The 21,268-nt window shown below is 46.0% G+C and overlaps 1 protein-coding gene across 1 annotated transcript; it reads right to left on the bottom strand.

Annotated features, from left to right (window-relative positions):
* Positions 1-1,046: 1,046 nt before the first annotated feature.
* On the bottom strand, positions 1,047-13,126 carry BCDIN3D (BCDIN3 domain containing RNA methyltransferase). The gene is made up of 2 exons (XM_073546145.1): positions 12,807-13,126; positions 1,047-1,783 (listed from the first exon to the last, which is right to left on the bottom strand). The coding sequence occupies exons 1-2, from the start codon at positions 13,011-13,013 to the stop codon at positions 1,211-1,213; spliced, it is 780 nt and encodes a 259-aa protein (XP_073402246.1). The 5' UTR covers positions 13,014-13,126; the 3' UTR covers positions 1,047-1,210.
* Positions 13,127-21,268: the final 8,142 nt, after the last annotated feature.

Below are 21,268 nucleotides of genomic sequence, written 5' to 3'. Positions count from 1 at the left end.
TGGGATGCAATACAGGTATGGGGACCTAGTTATAAAAGTCAATATTTCGGTGTTACTAGGGGTCAGAAACAGAAGAGCCACCTTCACAGAATGCAGCCTTAGTGCTGCTGAAGGTGGCTCTTTAACTGAAAAACGCCCTGGGGGGGGGTGACAGGTTTCCTTTAAGATCTGAGATGACATAAAATACTTGACAACTTATAAGATCTTCAATAAACATAAAACTCACAGGTTATTTGAAAACTGAAAATTAGAAACATTAATGGAAAATGACAAAAACTTTGAAAAATAATTTGTATAAAACAGAATAGAAATGGGTCTCCATACATGAAGGGAATGGTGTTAGTTGTGATCCGAACTAGTGGAGGAAAGTGCTTAAACTTCTGTGAAGCACCTGGGGGTTCAAGGAGCTTGCCACACATCTAAATACATTCCTTGAGGGGTCTAGTTTGCAAAATGGGGTCACTTGTGGGGCTTTTCATTGTTTAGGCACATCAGAGGCTCTTCCAAATGGGACATGGTGTCCACTATTCGTTCCAGAAAATTTTGCATGCAAAAGTCAAATGGCGCTCCTTCCCTTCCGAACTCCCAAAGAACTGAATCAGATATATGCAAAAAGTGTGTGATGGGACTCAAATGAAGGTACAGAATTTCATTATTTATTAAAAGCAATCATAAAAGAAACAATATATAATGCTAAACTAAAAAAAAAAAAAGACCCCTGAGAGTTTGCGGCACAGGGTGGGGAGAATGGTATACCCTTATTTCTGAGGAATAAGACCCCTTAACAGTCACTTTTAAAAGGCCCTTTAACGGGTTGCGTAAAACTTTTATTTTTGATACTTCCTATTAGTTATTGGCAGCACATCACTCCATAAATAGGAGATGTGCTGCCGATGTGTAGGGACAAAATTAACTATTATCGATTGTTCTGTCCACTACTGGTCGTCACCCCTTGTTTACACAGACCAGTAAATTAATGAATAATTAGTGTAAAGGCTTCTTTAACGGTGTGAATTCGGTCTGTGTAAAAGCACCAAGACACTCGGTTCACAGCATTTCTCTTTATTATTCTGTTGATTTGTTTAATCCCAGGCACAGAACAATGAAGTTAATGGGAACTCTGGACGCATTACACGATAGTCGTCAGCGGTGCCTGACGGACTTCACTGACTAAAGCATCGGGTACAGTGTGCTCAAAGGAATACAACAACTAGACAGAAAAGTTTGTGGGTCTTGTCATTTTAAAAAGCAAAAGACTTCTGTCCCAGCTTGTCGTTCCAAACCGATGAATGAGCTCTGAGCTGCCATCTTCAATCATGATCTTCGTTATTTCCTTCTCCATGTCCCCACGGATCGATAGCGCATGAAAGTGATCAAAGTCTTGCCTGCCCAGCTTGCGCAGTCGCCGGGCCGCTGATCGGTAACACTTCCATGGCTGCGGCTCAATCAGTAAATAGTCACATATGGTTTTCAGCCGCTTTAGAAACGCTACTAAGCCTCTGTCACCGTGATTTAAGTGAATCCACATTGTTATGGACATGCAGAATCCAATATGAAAGGAGTTCTGGCTAAACCTGTCCAAGTAACTGTACAAGGAGCCTAGTGATGGTGCCTCGGTAATGTCCAGAGTACAGAAGGTGATGGCGTCAGGGTGAGGGTTCGTGGACTGAGCTCTAGTGATCAGGTCAGGGTCAATATCACAGCACATGAAGTGGGCCCTTCTCAGGGCTTCTGAGTAGCCTTCAGGGTGCATGAGATGGTTAAATAACGCAACACTCAACTCCTGCAAAAGACAAAAAAAAGTGGTAAATAAATCAAATGGCCAACACCATTGACAACGTGATGGTGGGAAAGTCAGGTGTCATGAGGTCATCAATATCCTTAGGCCTTGACTAGCCTTCAAGGCCTAGCCACAGTGTGAGCCATAAATTCTTGACAGGTCGTACTTCTGGGACCTATGTTACCTGTTATGATTAGATCACCGAGGAGGATAGCCGGGGAATAAGCTAAGCAACCAGAACACCAGAAAGGTTGGTAACTAAGAGGATTGCAGACCCCTAAACTAACAACACAACTAGAATTAGCCGTGGGACGTATCTACGATGCCCTAGACGCCTCAGCTCAGCCAAAGAGTTAACTAAGCCTAAAGCAAGAAAGGGGAAAGCTAAACTGCCCCGGAGTAGAACCCCAAAGCAATAGATACACAGTTATTTCCAGCGATCTCAGGCAGGAAGGTAGTTATAAAAAGTATTCCTTTATTTCTTTTTGTTAAAAGAACATGTTACAAGAAATAAAGGAATATTTTTTATAACTACCTTCCTACCTGAGATCGCTGGAGATTACTGTGTGTTTGGACTAGTATCCGCCAGGCCAGGGCGGCTCCGTGCGACGGTGTGGTTCCTGCTATCCAGAGGACGCTAAGTGGTGAGCTGAAACATTTTTATCAAAGAAATAGATAGCCCCCAAACATATATTGCCGGTGAGACAAGATGGGGCACAAACACAGGCAGAAAATAGAGTAAGCAAATGATGGGGCCCAAACTATCTAGATAGAACAGGACAGGAAAGATACTGTCTGCAATCAAAAAATCCAACACGTCTGATATGCAAAAACACTGAGGCCACACGACCTCTCCCCCACTAGGTTAGCATTCTGGTGTGAACTGGAAGCAAAACAAAAGATACTGATATAACAGGGGACTAGCAATACTGAACAGACTGACATAAGCTGTGACATATGGAACGGGGTTCAGCACTGGTCCCAACCGGGAACAATGCTGAACCCACACAGCAAAGCAGAAAGCAGAGAAAGGCAACAACTGGATCAAATGAAAAAAAGATTCCAGAAAACAAATCACTTATCTTAACGATGCAGGACCAAGCAGGGGGCAAGCGGACTTCAAGATGCACAGGAAGAAAAACAAATCACCAGCAGCAACTGAGGGCAGCTTGCTGACTTAAATCTTCCCAGTCTGTAAGACCTGATCTCCACTCATCCTCTTCAGATGATTGACTTTTGTCAACCCGACCAGCTCCATTACCCGCAGCAACCACCAGAGGGAGCCCAAACTCAGAAGTCAGGTCACAAGTGTTCACAACAGTTACCATTCAGAGAACAGTCTGTCTGACACACTTTTTTTTTTAAATACACTTCAATAAACAGGAGTCCATGCATCTGTGAGGCCCTCTCCACTGAAATCTATGGGAGCTGTGAGAAAAGCAGATCAAGCAGCTCTTATGTGTATATAGAAGGAGAAAAGATTGGTCCCCCTTAGAGGTTTTATGGCATATTGTGAGGATACGCCACACATGGGATAATTTGTCAGTAAAATCAACCACCTCAAAGGCATATATGGGCATGCAAGTCTTTCAAATGTAAATCCATGAAACCTTTTTAATCTTCTGTTACTACATTCAGCAACTGAGAGTTTTCATTCATACAGAAATGAGGTATTAAGTGCTCTGGGTGTGGCAAGGCACGAGGTAGGTCATGGATGGGAAGTGCTTCCAGCACTGGGTTCGTGCTGGCGATTTTGAGCACACAGCAGCTGCGCATGTGATCGCCGCAGGGTGTTCAGCTGATATCACAGCTGACACCCAACTCTCACTGCCCGGCACTTTAACCCCCTAAATGCAGCAATCTATATCAATTGCAGCATTTAGAAGGTAGGCAGAGGGAAGGGGTCCTTCTGCCCTCGATTGGCACACCCAATCACTGCTATAATGACCTGATGTCGTCATGACTACATCCAGGTCAACAGGCTCTACCATTTCCCTGTATTGGATTTGGTCCCTCTATATGTATTTTTAACCCTTTCTGCTAATATGCAGTGCTATATTAATGCATTAATAATAAATATGTATTTTATTGAATATTCTAGTGTCGAGTCACTTATTTGGTAGGATTTATATATTTAAACGGTGAATACTCACATGTTATATGTATATAATACAGGGTGGGCCATTTATATGGATACACCTGGGTGGGCCATGTATATGGATAAACCTAAATAAAATGGGAATCGTTGGTGATATCAACTTCCTGCTTGTGGCACATTAGTATATGGGAGGGGGGAAACATTTCAAGATGCCTGGTGACCATGGCGGCCATTTTGAAGTCGGCCATTTTGGATTCCAAGTTTATAAATGGCCCACCCTGTAGATAATTCTATTATCTTTGTTGTTGCTTATCTAAGGTTCTCTGCACACCTGACAGTTAGCAGGAGCATTGCTATGCTTCATAACTGATCAGACTGTGGAAAGTTTAAGTCCCATAGATGGACTAAGCAAAAAAGTAGAAAATAAATAAAAATATATTGTACTGATAAATTTGTATTTTTATATATATAAAAAGTACACGATTGGTATTGCCATGTCCAGAAAGACCTGCCCCATAAAACTGTCACACTAGCTAACCCCTTCAGTGAACACTGTAAAATAAAAAACAAACAAAAAAACTCAGAATCAATGCGATCCATTAAAGTTTTACAGAGTTATTAGCCCATTAAGAGACATTTTAAAATGGTAAAGTTTGGCCTGGTCATGAAAGTAGTCAACAGGCTTGGGCGGGGGGTAAAAGAGTTAAAGGGGTTGTCTGGGCTTTTCACATAATCTCAGTACATATCTGGGCTGCAGAATTATGACAATAAGTAATTTACTTTCTGTCACTAGTCAAGGGGGGGTGTTATAGCATTGAAATGAGAACTAGTCGTAACCTCCTACTCTACTCCAAACATGCCCTTATAGCAACAACCCCACCCTCCATAGCTACAGGCCCTCCCCGTCCACATGAAGAAGCCCTCATCACACAGTAACAAATCCTCCCCCTCTAGCAGCCTCACTGCAGAGAGCAGACCACCAAGCTGCTCCTCCCCCAGACACACACTGAACAGTGATCTATGGAAAGTGAAACTAGTGAGGAGGAAAAATCGTCTTGTATTCTGGGCCACTCCATGATTACAATACATAACTCATTATCAGTAATTCCTTCCCTCACTGTCCCAGGCTGCTGGCAGCAGTGAGAACAGACTGTGTGATGGCCAGTGATGGGGGTCTGCAGCTTCTAATCTGCACACGGGATGGCAGTCACTGATGTCATCTGTTGTGTGACAAAGCCTCTGCTGTGTGAATGAGACAGCTCTGTGTCACTGATGTCTTCACACAGCAGCAGATTTGGTGCAGTGTATGTGTTAGCACGGTGTCTCTACTGACACAAATACTGATGGGAGCAGCCTGTCCAATCAGAAGCTGCAACAGTGTGAAGTGTTGGGGGGTGTATGTATGTATGTATTGTGCTGCTTTCACAAATACAGGATCACTGCTGTGTTCTTTCCAATGCTGGAATGATGATAAAGATGAGTGCTGGTGCAGTTTACTGCCAGCCAATGAGTGGGCAATGGGTGGTGCTGGTCACTGGAGCTTGCTGGGAGTTTGGTGGAGCTTCACACATACACTGCACCAAATCTGCTGCTGTGTGAAGACATCAGTGACAAAGAGCTGTCTCATTCACACAGCAGAGGCTTTGTCACAAAACAGATTACATCAGTGACTGCCATCCCCTGTGCAGATTAGAAGCTGCAGACCCCCATCACTGGCCATCACACAGTCTGTTCTCACTGCTGCCAGCAGCCTGGGACAGTGAGGGAAGGAATTACTGATAATGAGTTATGTATTGTAATCATGGAGTGGCCCAGAATACAGGACGATTTTCCCTCCTCACTAGTTTCACTTTCCATATATCACTGTTCAGCGTGTGTCTGGGGGAGGAGCAGCTGGGTGGTCTGCTCTCTGCAGTGAGGCTGCTAGAGGGGGAGGATTTGTTACTGTGTGATGAGGGCTTCTTCATGTGGACGGGGAGGGCCTGTAGCTATGCTGGGTGGGGTTGTTGCTACAGACGGCATGTTTGGAGTAGAGTAGGACGTTACGACTAGTTCTCATTTCAATGCCATAACACACCCCCCTTGGACGTTCTGTTCAGAATATCTAGAAAACCGTGCAAACTAGTGACAGAAAGTAAATTACTTATTGTCATAATTCTGCAGCCCAGACATGTACTGAGATTATGTGAAAAGCCCGGACAATCCCTTTAAATGGAATCTGTCAGCAGGTTTTTACTATGTAATCTAAACATAGCATGCCGTAGGGGTTAAAATACAGATTTCAGAGACGCCTCTCATCAAGCCCTGAGGTTCTGTTTGCTTACAATGAATGTTTTAGCACCAGGAGTTTATCATTGCTGGGACAACACTCCTCCTCCTGTGATAGGCAGCTCACTGTGTATGAATCGGAGGTGGAGGTGCAGTACACTGCTGCGGCCACTACAAGCACACGGCCAGCGGACCCATGCCGATCAGACACTGATGACCTATCCTAAGGATAGGCCATCAATGTAAAATTAGTGGACAACCTCTAATTCCCCCGACAATCATTAGTCCACTGACCTAATTAATACATGTGTATAGTATGGAGGAGCAAGTCTTAAACATACTGCAAACGTGCATGCCTCTTCTTGGGAGGGTCCGTGCACCACAAACTGAAGTCTATACCAGCTATGATTTATAAAAAAAAAAAAAAAAATAATAAAGATATTTTATTCCCCCGAAACTCAGATTTTACACTGAAAATCCAAGTGTTTTTTTACTTCTTCTTCAAGCTCTCCATAGATTACAGTGGGGAAAAAAACGCACTAAAATTACAGTTCAACAGCGGCTCAATGAGTTTTCATAAATCACATCCACTTCATAACATTAAATTCAGCACATTTTCTGCACAAAAAAAAAAAGCAGCAGAAAAACGGCAGCATTTAGGCTATGTGCACACAGTGCGTTTTTGATGAGTTTTCGAGGCGTTTTTTCAGCACGGAAATGGGCCAAAAACGCTATGGAATCCTTATGCAAGCTAATTCAATGGCAATCCTGAAGTGTTGTGCACATGATCAGTAAATTTCCTGAAGTATTTGCAGTGCGTTTTTTTCTGCGGCATGTCAATTCTTTTTGTGTTTCTGCAGCGTTTTTCACCCTTTGACTTCAAGTGAGTCAGTCAAATCCGCAGCAATAACAAAGGTATAAAAATGTTTGTGGATCTGTTGAGTTTTTGTTTTGCATTTTACTGGCAATCTGAGCGACAGCATGGGAAACACCGGCGCGGTGGTTCTTATCGGCGGCGGTAATGTTAGCGCCGGTAAGACCGTCGATCGGAGCACTGCGGGGTCATGCTGGAAGATGTCAAGATGTCACCGTGACCCCACAGCTGTGACATGTGGTTAAAAGCGTACCGCAGGTCAGCAGGCGTGGGCTGTTGAGACTACTGCTCCCATTCCTGTGCTCACAGTAAAAAAAAAAAAAAAAAAAAAAAAAAAAGTAAAATAATTACATACACATTCACATAAAAACCCATTTTGCTCACCTAACACCATATCCCCGATGCCCTCCTCTCCAAAATAATGTAAAATAATAAACCACATATGTTCACCTGTCCGCCGTAGTTCACGTAATCCAGATTGTCCCACGGCGATCTCATGTGTAGATGTGACCGCTCTACCCGGCCTCCGGCGATATACTGACAGGAGGTAATCGCTCCCACAGTATATCACTGAGCTACCGTGAGTGAGTTCCCCAGAGTTCATCAGCTCACTTACGGCACCGCTGAGTGATTACTTCCTGTCAGTGTATCGCCGGCTGTCTTTGAGAGCAGTCACATTAGTGACTGCTCAAGTCATCAAGATTGTTGTGGGACATTATGGATTATTTTCTCTGCGGACAGGTAAGGAATATTGTGGTTTATTATTTTATTTTTGTTGCAGGAGACGTTGGCTTTGGTGGATTAGGCGTTCGGTAAGTACAGTTGTGGCCAAAAGTTTTGACACCCCTGCAATTTTGTCAGATAATACTCAGTTTCTTCCGGAAAATTATTGCAAACACAAATTCTTTGGTATTATTATCTTCATTTGATTTGTCTTAAATGAAAAAACACAAAAAGAATTGTCCTAAAGCCAAATTGGATATAATTCCACACCAAACATAAAAAAGAGGGTGGACAAAAGTATTGGCACTGTTCGAAAAATCATGTGATGCTTCTCTAATTTGTGTAATTAACAGCACCTGTAACTTACCTGTGGCACCTAACAGGTGTTGGCAATAACTAAATCACACTTGTAGCCAGTTGACATGGATTAAAGTTGACTCAACCTCTGTCCTGTGTCCTTGTGTGTACCACATTGAGCATGGAGAAAAGAAAGAAGACCAAAGAACTGTCTGAGGACTTGAGAAACCAAATTGTGAGGAAGCATGTGCAATCTCAAGGCTACAAGTCCATCTCCAAAGACCTGAATGTTCCTGTGTCTACCGTGCGCAGTGTCATCAAGAAGTTTAAAGCCCATGGCACTGTGGCTAACCTCCCTAGATGTGGACGGAAAAGAAAAATTGACAAGAGATTTCAACGCAAGATTGTGCGGATGTTGGATAAAGAACCTCGACTAACATCCAAACAAGTTCAAGCTGCCCTGCAGTCCGATGGTACAACAGTGTCAACCCGTACTATCCGATGGCGTCTGAATGAAAAGGGACTGTATGGTAGGAGACCCAGGAAGACCCCACTTCTTACCCCGAGACATAAAAAGCCAGGCTGGAATTTGCCAAAACTTACCTAAAAAAGTCTAAAATGTTTTGGAAGAATGTTCTCTGGTCAGATGAGACAAAAGTAGAGCTTTTTGGGTAAAGGCATCAACATAGAGTATACAGGATAAAAAAGAGGCATTCAAAGAAAAGAACACGGTCCCTACAGTCAAACATGGCGGAGGTTCCCTGATGTTTTGGGGTTGCTATGCTGCCTCTGGAACTGGACTGCTTGACTGTGTGCATGACATTATGAAGTCAGAAGACTACCAACAAATTTTGCAGCATAATGCAGGGCCCAGTGTAAGAAAGCTGGGTCTCCCTCAGAGGTCATGGGTCTTCCAGCAGGACAATGACCCAAAACACAATTCAAAGAGCACTAGAAAATGGTTTGAGAGAAAGCACTGGAGACTTCTAAGGTAGCCAGCAATGAGTCCAGACCTGAATCCCATAGAACACCTGTGGAGAGATCTAAAAATGGCAGTTTGGAGAAGGGACCCTTCTAATATCAGGGACCTGGAGCAGTTTGCCAAAGAAGAATGGTCTAAAATTCCAGCAGAGCATTGTAAGAAACTCATTGATGGTTACCGGAAGCGATTGTTCGCAGTTATTTTGGCTAAAGGTTGTGCAACCAAGTATTAGGCTGAGGGTGCCAATACTTTTGTCTGGCCCATTTTTGGAGTTTTGTGTGAAATGATCAATGTTTTGCTTTTTGCTTCATTCTCTTTTGTGTTTTTTCATTTAAGACAAATTAAATGAAGATAATAATACCAAAGAATTTGTGCTTGCAATCATTTTCAGGAAGAAACTGAGGATTATCTGACAGAATTGCAAGGGTGTCAATACTTTTGGCCACAACTGTATGGTTTAATTAAGATTCATTACATGAGTCTGTGTCATTATTTCAAATGAAGGACTATATTCTGGGTACCTGTGTTTTTACACAATATCACTATGGGGTTACTAATGGATAGGTAGCTTATAGACACCTCTCCATAACTAACCTGTGGGCTTGATGTCACCTGACAATACAAAGGTGACATCAACCCCACAAATATGAACCCCACTTGCCACTGTTACAGGGAAAGTGTTAAAAGCGAGGCTAAGTGCCAGATTTGGCGCTTCCTATAGATGCGCCTTTTCTGGGGAGGCTGAGAGCTGATGTTTTTAGTCTGAGAGGGGCCAATATCCATGGCCCCTTCCTAGGCTATTAATATCAGCCCGCAGGTCTCTGCCTAGCCTTTGCTGGTTAGATTTTATAGGGGGACCCTATGTCAATTTTTTTCTGGGGGTCCTCCTGTAAACTAGCCAGCAAAGGCTAAGCAAACAGCTGTGAGCTGATATTAGTAGCCTGGGAACCTTTATGGTTATTGATTCCTTCACAGAATATTAACATCAGCCCTCAGCCGGTTATTAAAATTACGCGGGAGCCCATGCAATTTTTTTTTTTCATTTTTTTTCTTTAAAATTAACAGTAGCTGTCTGGTACAGCCTATGTACATTTATTCTGTTAATGCTCCTACATAGGCTGGTGACAATGTGTGTAGGTTTGTGCATATTTGTGTTTACTTATCGGCTTAGTAATGAGGGTCTCCAGATGACACCTTTTCATTACTAAGCCTAGAGCATGAAAAAGGTGGTTTTGAACCAAGAGATTACATCACAAAACTTTTATTTTAAATATCTTTATACAGGTCAAAAAAACCTTCAATTCTGTACAAAAATGCACGTTCTCCGCAGCGCTTTTGCTGCCAAGAGATGCAGAAGCCTTGTAGAAAGTTCTGCAAGCAAATACTCAATGTGTGCACATAGCCATATGCTACTTGAGAACAAGGTCTAAATGAAAACTGCTTCGCTGCTCACAGCAACCATGATGCTACGGATATATATATATATATATATATATAATCTCTCCATCCATGTATATTATACCTATAAAGATCAGAATCTCAGAAAGCTGTATGACCACAAGCTCCTCTAAGGCCATATTTATTTGTCGCTGTGATCTCTTTGAGAAGTATAAAAAACGGAAATAAAATGTTCAGTGATGGGGCCTAATCATCTGAATGGGATTTTACATTCCCTAAAAATGAGTCCACTTATTATCACACCGCCCGCTGTGGCTGTGTGCACACGCTGCGGATTAGGTGCGCATTCATCTGCGCGGATTTTGCAAAATCCGCAGGTGAAACCGCAGGTCAAAATACCTGCGGTTTTACCAGCGGATTGCTCTGCGGTTTTTCATCTCCACAATGGAGGAGATGGCAAACCGCAGCAGAATCCGCAGAAAGAATTGACATGTCAATTCTTTCTGAGGATTGAAAACCGCAGATAATCAGCACGGAAAATTCCGCACCGTCTGCATTGCGGTTTTTGATTCCCATAGGGAATCATGGTACTGTACACCGCAGCAAAAACTGCTGCGGAACCGCAGCGTTCAAAACCGCTGCGGAACCGCAGCAAAATCCGCAGCGTGTGCACACAGCCTGTCAGTCCCCCCGAAAAACTAGAGCAGATTGTTTTTTCATAGACTTTAGTGTTATAAAAAAAAAACATTCATTATCGATGGTCGGGCGCTTAACAAAAACTTCTGTTCAAAAACTGAAACTTGTTTGTCTGAAAAAGTTATCCCCTGCTGGACGTTACACTGATTCCACACACGTGAACGTCTCTTTGTGCTCTGTACACGCTGAAGCGATCCGCTGCACTTATGATCTGGGTTTACAGCCGTTTTCTCTGTTTTTAATTATTTGGGTGTAATCCGCAGTATTACCTCACAACTAGCAGATTTCCCATAGGATTGTGAGCAGACTCCTGCAATACCGCGCCGAGCGACGCTCCCGAGATGCCGCGCCGAGCGACGCCCCCGAGATGCCGCGCCGAGCGACGCCCCCGAGATGCCGCGCCGAGGGACGCCCCCGAGATGCCGCGCCGAGGGACGCCCCCGAGATGCCGCGCCGAGGGACGCCCCCGAGATGCCGCGCCGAGGGACGCCCCGAGATGCCGCGCCGAGGGACGCCCCCGAGATGCCGCGCCGAGGGACGCCCCCGAGATGCCGCGCCGAGCGACGCCCCCGAGATGCCGCGCCGAGCGACGCCCCCGAGATGCCGCGCCGAGCGACGCCCCCGAGATGCCGCGCCGAGCGACGCCCCCGAGATGCCGCGCCGAGCGACGCCCCCGAGATGCCGCGCCGAGCGACGCCCCCGAGATGCCGCGCCGAGCGACGCTCCCGAGATGCCGCGCCGAGCGACGCTCCCGAGATGCCGCGCCGAGCGACGCTCCCGAGATGCCGCGCCGAGGGACGCTCCCGAGATGCCGCGCCGAGGGACGCTCCCGAGATGCCGCGCCGAGGGACGCTCCCGAGATGCCGCGCCGAGGGACGCTCCCGAGATCCCGCGCCGAGGGACGCTCCCGAGATGCCGCGCCGAGGGACGCTCCCGAGATGCCGCGCCGAGGGACGCTCCCGAGATGCCGCGCCGAGGGACGCCCCCGAGATGCCGCGCCGAGCGACGCTCCCGAGATGCCGCGCCGAGCGACGCCCCCGAGATGCCGCGCCGAGCGACGCTCCCGAGATGCCGCGCCGAGCGACGCCCCCGAGATGCCGCGCCGAGCGACGCCCCCGAGATGCCGCGCCGAGCGACGCCCCCGAGATGCCGCGCCGAGCGACGCTCCCGAGATGCCGCGCCGAGCGACGCTCCCGAGATGCCGCGCCGAGCGACGCTCCCGAGATGCCGCGCCGAGGGACGCTCCCGAGATGCCGCGCCGAGGGACGCTCCCGAGATGCCGCGCCGAGGGACGCTCCCGAGATACCGCGCCGAGGGACGCTCCCGAGATACCGCGCCGAGGGACGCTCCCGAGATGCCGCGCCGAGGGACGCTCCCGAGATACCGCGCCGAGGGACGCTCCCGAGATACCGCGCCGAGGGACGCTCCCGAGATACCGCGCCGAGGGACGCTCCTGAGATACCGCGCCGAGGGACGCTCCTGAGATACCGCGCCGAGGGACGCTCCTGAGATACCGCGCCGAGGGACGCTCCTGAGATGACGCTCCTGTGTGCACAGACCCCATAGCAGAGTACTCTGGAGAGAAACGAGGATAGAAATAATTTTTGTCTAAACATAAAAAGGCAAAAGAATTATTAGAAGTTTTCAACAAGCCAACACCCACGTTCTCCGGCTGCTCCTCCACACTCACCCCAGTGTTACAGCCGACGTCCAGCGCCAGCAGAGTCTCCCCCAGCCCACCATGCCTCCGCAGGAGCTCCAGCAGCAGCCCCGGGGGCAACAAGCTTGTGCGGGTCTCGGGCGGATGAAAGGAGTAGTAATTGGGGAAGTTTCCATACTGAGCTGCTCCGGGGTCTTCCCGCTGAGCTACCTCGGAATTATCCATCATCTTCACCATCTGACTGTTCCCGGCCGAACACAGCGAGCTGCTGCACTGCAAACTTCCGGTCCGCGGCCATCTTACTACTCCCAGCACGTGAATTCTGAGGCGGCTGTCATGTTCCTACACCCGTGACTGTACCCACAGAGGGAATATTACTATGATACCGGTATTAAATGCTATTTAATAGTATCACATCTGTATGCTTAGATTGTATATTTGTTGTTTTTTTTTTTAGAAGTGTGGCCCTACACTTAGGTTTGCCACCTTTTCCACCTCAGTATGTATTTACACGTGATGAGCAAACGTGGTCTTGTGCTAAGCGGGTGACTTTGATGCGCTCGAATAATATGTTCGAGTCCCCGTGGCTGCATCGCCGCTGCACTTGCAGGGCTTTCCTGTTTGTGAGACGATCACTGCATGGCTGTCGAGCAGCCGCGGGGACTCGAACCTCGGATAATGGCTTATCCAAGCACGTTCGCTCATCACTAATATTAGTGGAAGCTGTTTTGTTAGCTTGACTTTACGTGATGTAAATGGGGATCTTACAACCCTTTTGCACCCTCAGAAGTGCCCCTGCTTACCTCCGAGAAAATGTTTTATACGTGTCTTGCGCTGCATGCAAATTGTGTGGTCCGATGAGCGAGTCCAGATTGCAATCAGCGCCACCCCGGTCCCTTCGCATCTTCTTTCCTGATGGATGTGGATCACGCCTCTACATGATGCCGGACAAGAGACCTGAGGACTGCGCCTCCTACCTACCAGCGTCCTTGGCTCTTCTTTTTATTAGCTCACCTGGACGTCACACTACAACGACGTTCCACCAGGCCGCCTAATCGGCCTCACATAATAGTAAGAACCTTTATTTTTTTTCTATAACGCTAACATATTCTGCAGCACTTTACAGTTTGCACACATTATCATCACTGTCCCCAATGGGGCTCACAATCTAAATTCCCTATCAGTATGTCTTTGGAATGTGGGAGGAAACCGGAGAACCCGGAGGAAACCCACGCAAACACAGGGAGAACATACAAACTCCTTGCAGATGTTGTCCTTGGTGGGATTCAAACCCAGGACCCCAGCGCTGCAATGCTAACCACTGAGCCAAATCCAGCAGCCACAGATTACTGATGTGAGGCTGGACAGAGCCCTGACAATCAGGTAGTGACAACCCTAGTTTTGAAGATCCATCTTGATTTTTGCAGCCTTTTGACTTGATAGTGTCAACATTGGAGCACATTCCATGAGGAATCCAGATCAATGAAGAGACCTGTCTTTTTTTTATGCTGCGAGGTGTTCAAAACATTTGTAGGAGGGAGAGTTCCCACCATGTAACCGGACCGGAACCAAGGAGACTGTCACCAAGGTTCCTAGGGGAACTGTTTCCAGGGGACATAATTAGAGGACGGACCAGAGACAGTTCTAGAAGGAGAGGAGCAGGAAGCCTAGGTGGCGCCAGAGAGCTAGAGCCAGAAGGAGTGAGCGACGACCAGAGAGATTGGCGGGAGACTCACCATGGTCAGGGAGGAGACAGCACCGAGTATCCCAGCAGAGGGATTCCGACCGAACGACTGCGCTCCCGTCACTTCAGCCCGCGGTTGCGGCCTGTCCGCTGCTGCCACTGCCCGAGTCCAGCCCGCGGCTGCGGCCTGCCCACTGCCTCCCGGGGCCGCCACTGTCCGAGTCCAGCCCGCGGCTGCGGCCTGCCCACAGCCGCCACTCCCCGACTCCAGCTTGCAGCTGCGGCCTGCCCGCCGCCACCCACGGCCGCACCTGCCCAGCCCCAGCCCGCGGCTGCGGCCTGCCCACAGCCACCACTCCCCGACTCCAGCTTGCAGTTGCCACCCACGGCCGCACCTGCCCAGCCCGCGGCTGCGGCCTGCCTGCCGTTGCCCGACATCCCGCGATTGCGGCCTGCCTGTCGCCGTCCGCCGCCATCACTGCCCGACTCCAGCCCGTGGAGGATAACTGTTGTTACCTTGCTAGTTACTCAAGATATCCCCTGTATAAAAGTTGCATTTTAAGCTCGCTCCGGCTCCCGTCTCGTCACTGCACCCCACGTACCTGCAGTACACATTGTTGAAAAAAAGGGTCAAATAAAGTTTGTCCTATGAACAGCAAACTGGATTTTACGTTGAATAAGAAGAGATTCCACAGAGCAATTACATTTTTTTGAGAAGGGTTTTGCTGTTCCATTTTAAAATTCTCAAAAACTGTGTGTACTCAGGGGCCAAAGCATTATTGCATTTGCACCTACTGTGGGGAAATAAGGATTTGATACACCGCCGACCTTGCATGTTTTCCCACCAACAAGGAATGAAGCAGTCTGTAATGTTTATCGTAGGTACACTACAACTGTGAGAGACAGAATCTGAAAATAATAACCAGAAAATCACATTGTATGATTTTTACATAGTTAAATAGCATTTTATTGCAGGAAATAAGTATTTGATAACCTACCAACCAGCAAGAGTCCTGGCTCTCACAGACCTGTTGGTTTTTCTTTAACCCCTTTACCCCCAAGGGTGGTTTGCACGTTCATGACCGGGCCAATTTTTACAATTCTGACCACTGTCCCTTTATGAGGTCATAACTCTGGAACGCTTCCATGGATCCCGGTGATTCTGACATTGTTTTCTCGTGACATATTGTACATCATGTTAGTGGTAAAATATCTTTCATATAACTTGCGTTTATTTGTGAGAAAAAAAAAAAGGAAATTTGGCGAAAAATTTGCAGCTTTCCAACTTTGATTTTTTTATGCCCTTAAATCACAGAGATATGGCACACAAAAAAACATAATAAGTAACATTTCCCACATGTTTACTTTACATCAGCACAATTTTGGAACCAACATTTTTTTTTGTTAGGAAGTTATAAGGGTTAAAAGTTGACCAGCGATTTCCCATTTTTACAACACCAGGGACCACATCACATTTGAAGTCACTTTGAGGGGTCTATATGATAGAAAATACCCAAAAGTGACACCGTTCTAAAAACTGCACCACTCAAGGTGCTCAAAACCACATTCAAGAAGTTTGTTAACCCTTCAGGTGCTTCACAGGATTTTTTTTTAAATGTTTAAAAAAAAATGATCATTTAACTTTTTTTCACAAAAAAATTACTTCAGGTTCAATTTTTTTTATTTTACCAAGGGTAACAGGAGAAATTGGACCATAAAAGTTATTGTGCAGTTTGTCCTCAGTAGGCTGATACCTGATATGTGGGAGTAAACCACTGTTTCGGCGCATGGCAGAGCTCAGAAGGGAAGGAGCGCAATTTGACTTTTTCAATGCAAAATTAGCTGGAATTAAGATCGGACGCCATGTCATGCCATATCACGTTTGGAGAGCCCCTGATGTGCCTAAACACTAGAAACCCCCCACAAGTGGCCCCAAAAGTTATTGTGCAGTTTCTCCTGAGTACGCTGATACCTCATATGTAGGGGTAAACCACTGTTTGGGCGCATGGCAGAGCTCGGTAAGGAATGAGCGCCGTTTGACTTTTTCAACGCAGAATTGGCTTGGCGCCATATCGCATTTGGAGAGCCCCTGATGTGCCTAAACAGTGGATACCAGCACAAATGACATCATTTTGGAGACTAGACCCCCCAAGGAACTTATCTAGATGTGTGGTGATAACTTTGAACCCCCAAGGGCTTCACAGAAGTTTAGAACGTACAGCCGTATAATTAAAAAATCATATTTTTTCCACAAAAATGATCTTTTCACCCCCAATTTTTATTTTCCCAAGGGAAACAGGAACCCAAAAGTTTATAATGTACAGCTGTACAATTAAAGGGAATCTGTCACCCATTTTTTGTGATATCAGGTAAAGATATCACTCAATTGTGCATCCCATAAGTATTCTAGTAGTACCTTTCATAGCACCTGACTCCCCACTTTTGATGCAAAAATACCTTTTTAATCTGTCTTTTCATGCATGCAAATCGCCGCAGTCCGGTCCGATGGGCGGGGATTATTCTCCTCCCCCCCTCCTGTCTTGCCCTACGCACTTGTTTCTTCTTATTACTGCGTTCACGTAGGGTTTTCGCGCCTGAGCATTGAAAAGGGCCCTCGCGCGTGCGCAATATGCTTTGCTCAACTGTGGGCAAAACATAAAATTCGTATTGCGCATGCGCCGGTATTTTGCATCACTTTCTATGCCCCGGAAGTCTTCAAAGGCAAGCTGTCTGTTCTTGGATGCCGAAAATCTTACTGAAGCCCTGTACATTACACCAGAAGCTTCGGATAACATTTTGGAAACTAGACCCCCCAAGGAACTTATCTAGATGTGTAGTGAGCACTTTGAACCCCCAAGTGCTTCACAGAAGTTTATAATGCAGAGCCATAAAAAAAAAACATTTTTTCCCACAAAAATGATATTTTTGCCCCCAATTTTTAATTTTCCCAAGGGTAACAGGAGAAATTGGACCCCAAAAGTTGTTGTGCAATTTGTCCTGAGTAGGCTGATACCCCATATGTGGGGGTAAACCACTGTTTGGGTCCATGGCAGAGCTTGGAAGGGAAGGAGCACCGTTTGACTTTTTCAATGCAGAATTGGCTGGAATTGAGATCAGACGCCATGTTGCGCTTGGAGAGCACCTGATGTGCCCAAACAGTGGAAACCCCCAATTCTAACTCCAACCCGAACCCCAACACACCCCTAACCCTAATCACAGCCTTAACCCTAATGGGAAAATGGAAATAAATGCATTTTTTTAAATTTTATTATTTTTCCATTACTAAGGGGGTGATAACGGAGGGGGGTTTGATTTACTATTTATGGCGGGTTTTTATGTTTGGCAGCTATCGCACGCTAAAAGACGCTTTTTATTGTAAAATAAACAGCATTTCATGAATTTCTTTTGGGGGGGGCGTTTACACCATTCCGCGTGTGGTAAAGCTGATAAAGTGGTTTTATTCCTGGGGTCAGTATGATTACAGCGATACCTCTTTATATTTTTTTTATGTTTTGGCACTTTTATACAATAAAAACAATTTTTTATAAAAAATAATTATTTTTGCATCGCTTTATTCTGCGAGCTATAACTTTTTTATTTTTTCTCTGATGATGCTGTGTGGCGGCTCGTTTATTGCGGGACAAGATGACGTTTTCAGCGGTACCATGCTTATTTTTATCCGTCTTTTTGATCGCGCGTTATTGCACTTTATGTTCAGCTTTATGATCTAAAGCATTTGTTTAATGCCTTGTTTTTTTTTTATGAAGGGGTTCACTAAAGGGGTTAACTAGTGGGACAGTTTTTTAGGGCAGGTCGTTACCGACGTGGCAATACTAAATATGTGTATTTTTATTGTTTTGGTTTTTTTTTTATTTACAAAAAAAAGAATTTGGGAATTATTTTTTTTTTTACATTTAGGATTTTTTTTCATTATTTTTACACATGAATTTTTTTTAAACTTTATTATATTGTCCCAGGTGGAAACATCACTATAAAGTGTCAGATCGCTGATCTGACACTTTGCAGTGCACTGTGTCAGCTCAGCGATCTGTGTGCACTGTGTCAGCGCAGCGATCTGACAGGCACTGAGGAGGCGTTCTCAGCACCTGCTCTCAGCAGGCACTGAGAAAACCACCTCCCTGCAGGACCCCGAAGGCCCCTGCAGGACCCCGAAGGCCCCTGCAGCCATATTGGATTCCAGGGGCCTGCAGGGAGGAGGCCCTTGAAACAGCGCAATCACATCGCGCTGTTCTGTTGGTCTCAGGGAAGCACGCAGGGAGCCCCCTCCCTGCGCGATGCTTCCCCAATCCCCCGGTACACTGCTATCATGTTTGATCGCAGTGTGCCAGGGGATAATGTGTTCGTGACCACCCCTGGCACATAGTGCCGGGTGTCAGCTGTGATAATCAACTTGCACAGGCCGCGATCAGCGGCACTCCCCCCGTGAGTGCCCCTGATCGCTTATGACGTACTATCACCGTCCATGGGAATTAAGTCCCAGGTCACATGGATGGGATAGTACGTCAGATGGCAGAAAGGGGTTAAAAAGACTCCTGCTCTGCACTCATTACCTGTATTAATTGCACCGGTTGGAACTCGTTACCTTTATAAAAGACACATGTCCACAAACTCAATCAATCACACTCCAACAAGGTCCGGAATCAGTCCAGATTCACTACACTATGTTGTATTTCATTTTTCCATTAATTCCACTTTTTAAAAGTGTTTTCTATTTATTTTCTTGTCATATCTTTATGTTCACTGTTGTTGGTCTGGTTTGTGATTTCCAGATTTTTTTAAACTGATTCATCAACTCCGATCTTTTTACGTGAATGCACCCCAGTCTCCCCAGGATCATTTTTTTTATACATGCTATTTTAGCACAATTTTTGCACCATTTAGCAAAACCTGTAACTTTTTGTGCTTAAAATTTGATAATTTGATAATAAATAGACAAAAAGGTAAAGGGCAAAAATTAAGAGCATTTTATATTTTGCAAAAAATGAATGAACTACGGGTTATAAAATATAAAGCAAATAGTGAATCAGTACCATAGACTTAGCCATTAGAGTTTGGGGATTGTTTAGGATTGGGGCTACACTGCAACATTGGGTGCGACACAGATCTGTAACGATCAACGTGTGACTGGACACAGCGCCTCCAGCAGGGTGAATTTATGGCACACGTGACCCTGGATACACCGCCTCCAGCTGGCGAATTTAAATAATAAGGGTAAACACCAGGGAACAATTACAGTGGTGGGCCCTGCACTAGGGAATGGGGACGTGGAGACCTCCTGCACTCCCCTGAGCCAGTGACCCTGCACTCCTCAACAGTCCCTATGCCGGTTCCGCACCGGGCACCGATCGGGAACCTAGAAACCCTGACTCACCCTGGACCTAGTCCCTCACTAGGGAATTGGTCGGTGCGGAAACTAATCCCACCACTGTACTAGAACACACATAAGGAAAGTCACAAACAGGGATAAAGAAGCACTTAGCTCTCTCTGTGCTAATGCTCCAGCACAGAGTCCACCACCAGAATGCAGCTCTCCTGAAATGCTGCCACCAAGCTCTGTCAAAGCTGCAAGGAAATCCCCTCTGACTCCTTTCACACCAGGGCTCAGACCGTGCTGTAAGGAGCTCTCTCCAGCTCCTTCCTCCACCAAGGTTGGTTGCAAATGAACAACTATCACCAACTCTGATTGCAACACCTGTGACTCTTTTATAGCAGAGCCAGCAAACACACCTGCATGATAAATGTGCACTTTAACTAAAGTGTAATACCACTAACCACCACCGGGGTAACTTAGACCAAACGACACCACGTGTAATGACCCTAATGGCCACCGGGGGCAATCAACCCACTTTGGCACTAAGCCAAAGGAAAAAAAGTTCACTATATACATTAAATCTGTCAGATCATGACAAGATCACACAGTCACAGATCGCTGCCACAGTTACATTGCAGCTTAAGGCAGGTGAATGGGGACGCAAAGAAAAAAATTCAGCTCACCCTTGATGGAAACCAGGTAAGTTTCTGGTGTGGAGAAGCACGGAGTCTCGTCACTGCAAGACGTTGGTATTGCTTGTGAAGGAAGTGAGTCCAGCTTCAATGCAGGCCGAGTTTAAGAGCGCAGCAGTCTTTCGAAACACATCCGGTTTCTCCTTGCACCCATTATCCCCAATCATGCCTAGGCATATTTTAGTGTTGCCATAGGATTTGATTTTTATGGATTGAAGCTGGACTCACTTCCTTCACAAGGTGAATGGGGATGCATAACTCAGGAGTATAGCTGCTGTGTGCATGGGAAACGCGTTGGTGTTTTCACTAATGGACTAAGCTTTGGATGCAACAATGTTTTCATAACCTTACCAATAAAGATGAAGATTTTAGATTTTGTATCCGTGGAGCTGGATCTTCTCTTACAATACAATGTCTTTGCGTAGTAGTTGCGGTCATAAATTATCCCAGACAATGCTCTTGAATGAGAGGTGGAAATGTGGTGAGTAATAATAGCCACTGTGTCTAGGAGAATCTGACCCATATTTGGGCCATTATTTGGCTAGTACAGTGGTTTGTAGACTTCAAGAATGCCAATGTTATGCTACTAGTCCCAGCGTGAATGTGGTTAGTCTTGGTTTGGCTGCCTACTGTCTGGTCGCCTTCATGGAAACTTATTAGTTGCAGTGGGACTACGTTAATTATCATTAGTTGTGATCTAGTGGCGTAACGTTAGGACTACAAGTCATCGTGTTGGCCCTACCTGGTGTTGACTATTAAAGAATGTCAGAAGATACAATACAAG

Source organism: Dendrobates tinctorius, unplaced genomic scaffold (genome assembly GCF_039654945.1).
Source record: "Dendrobates tinctorius isolate UK_male_01 unplaced genomic scaffold, ASM3965494v1 ptg000145l, whole genome shotgun sequence".
Lineage (NCBI taxonomy): Eukaryota > Metazoa > Chordata > Amphibia > Anura > Dendrobatidae > Dendrobates > Dendrobates tinctorius.
The sequence above is the reverse complement of the archived record's forward strand: the minus strand, read 5'-3'. Positions and strand labels throughout refer to the sequence as shown.

Bases quoted from the DNA above. Each gene is read 5' to 3' on its own strand.
- BCDIN3D (XM_073546145.1), bottom strand. From the start codon at position 13,013: ATGGTGAAGATGATGGATAATTCCGAGGTAGCTCAGCGGGAAGACCCC. The intron at 1,784-12,806 runs GTGAGTGTGGAG...TGTCTTTTGCAG, and splicing joins ACGTCGGCTGTAACACTGGG to GAGTTGAGTGTTGCGTTATT.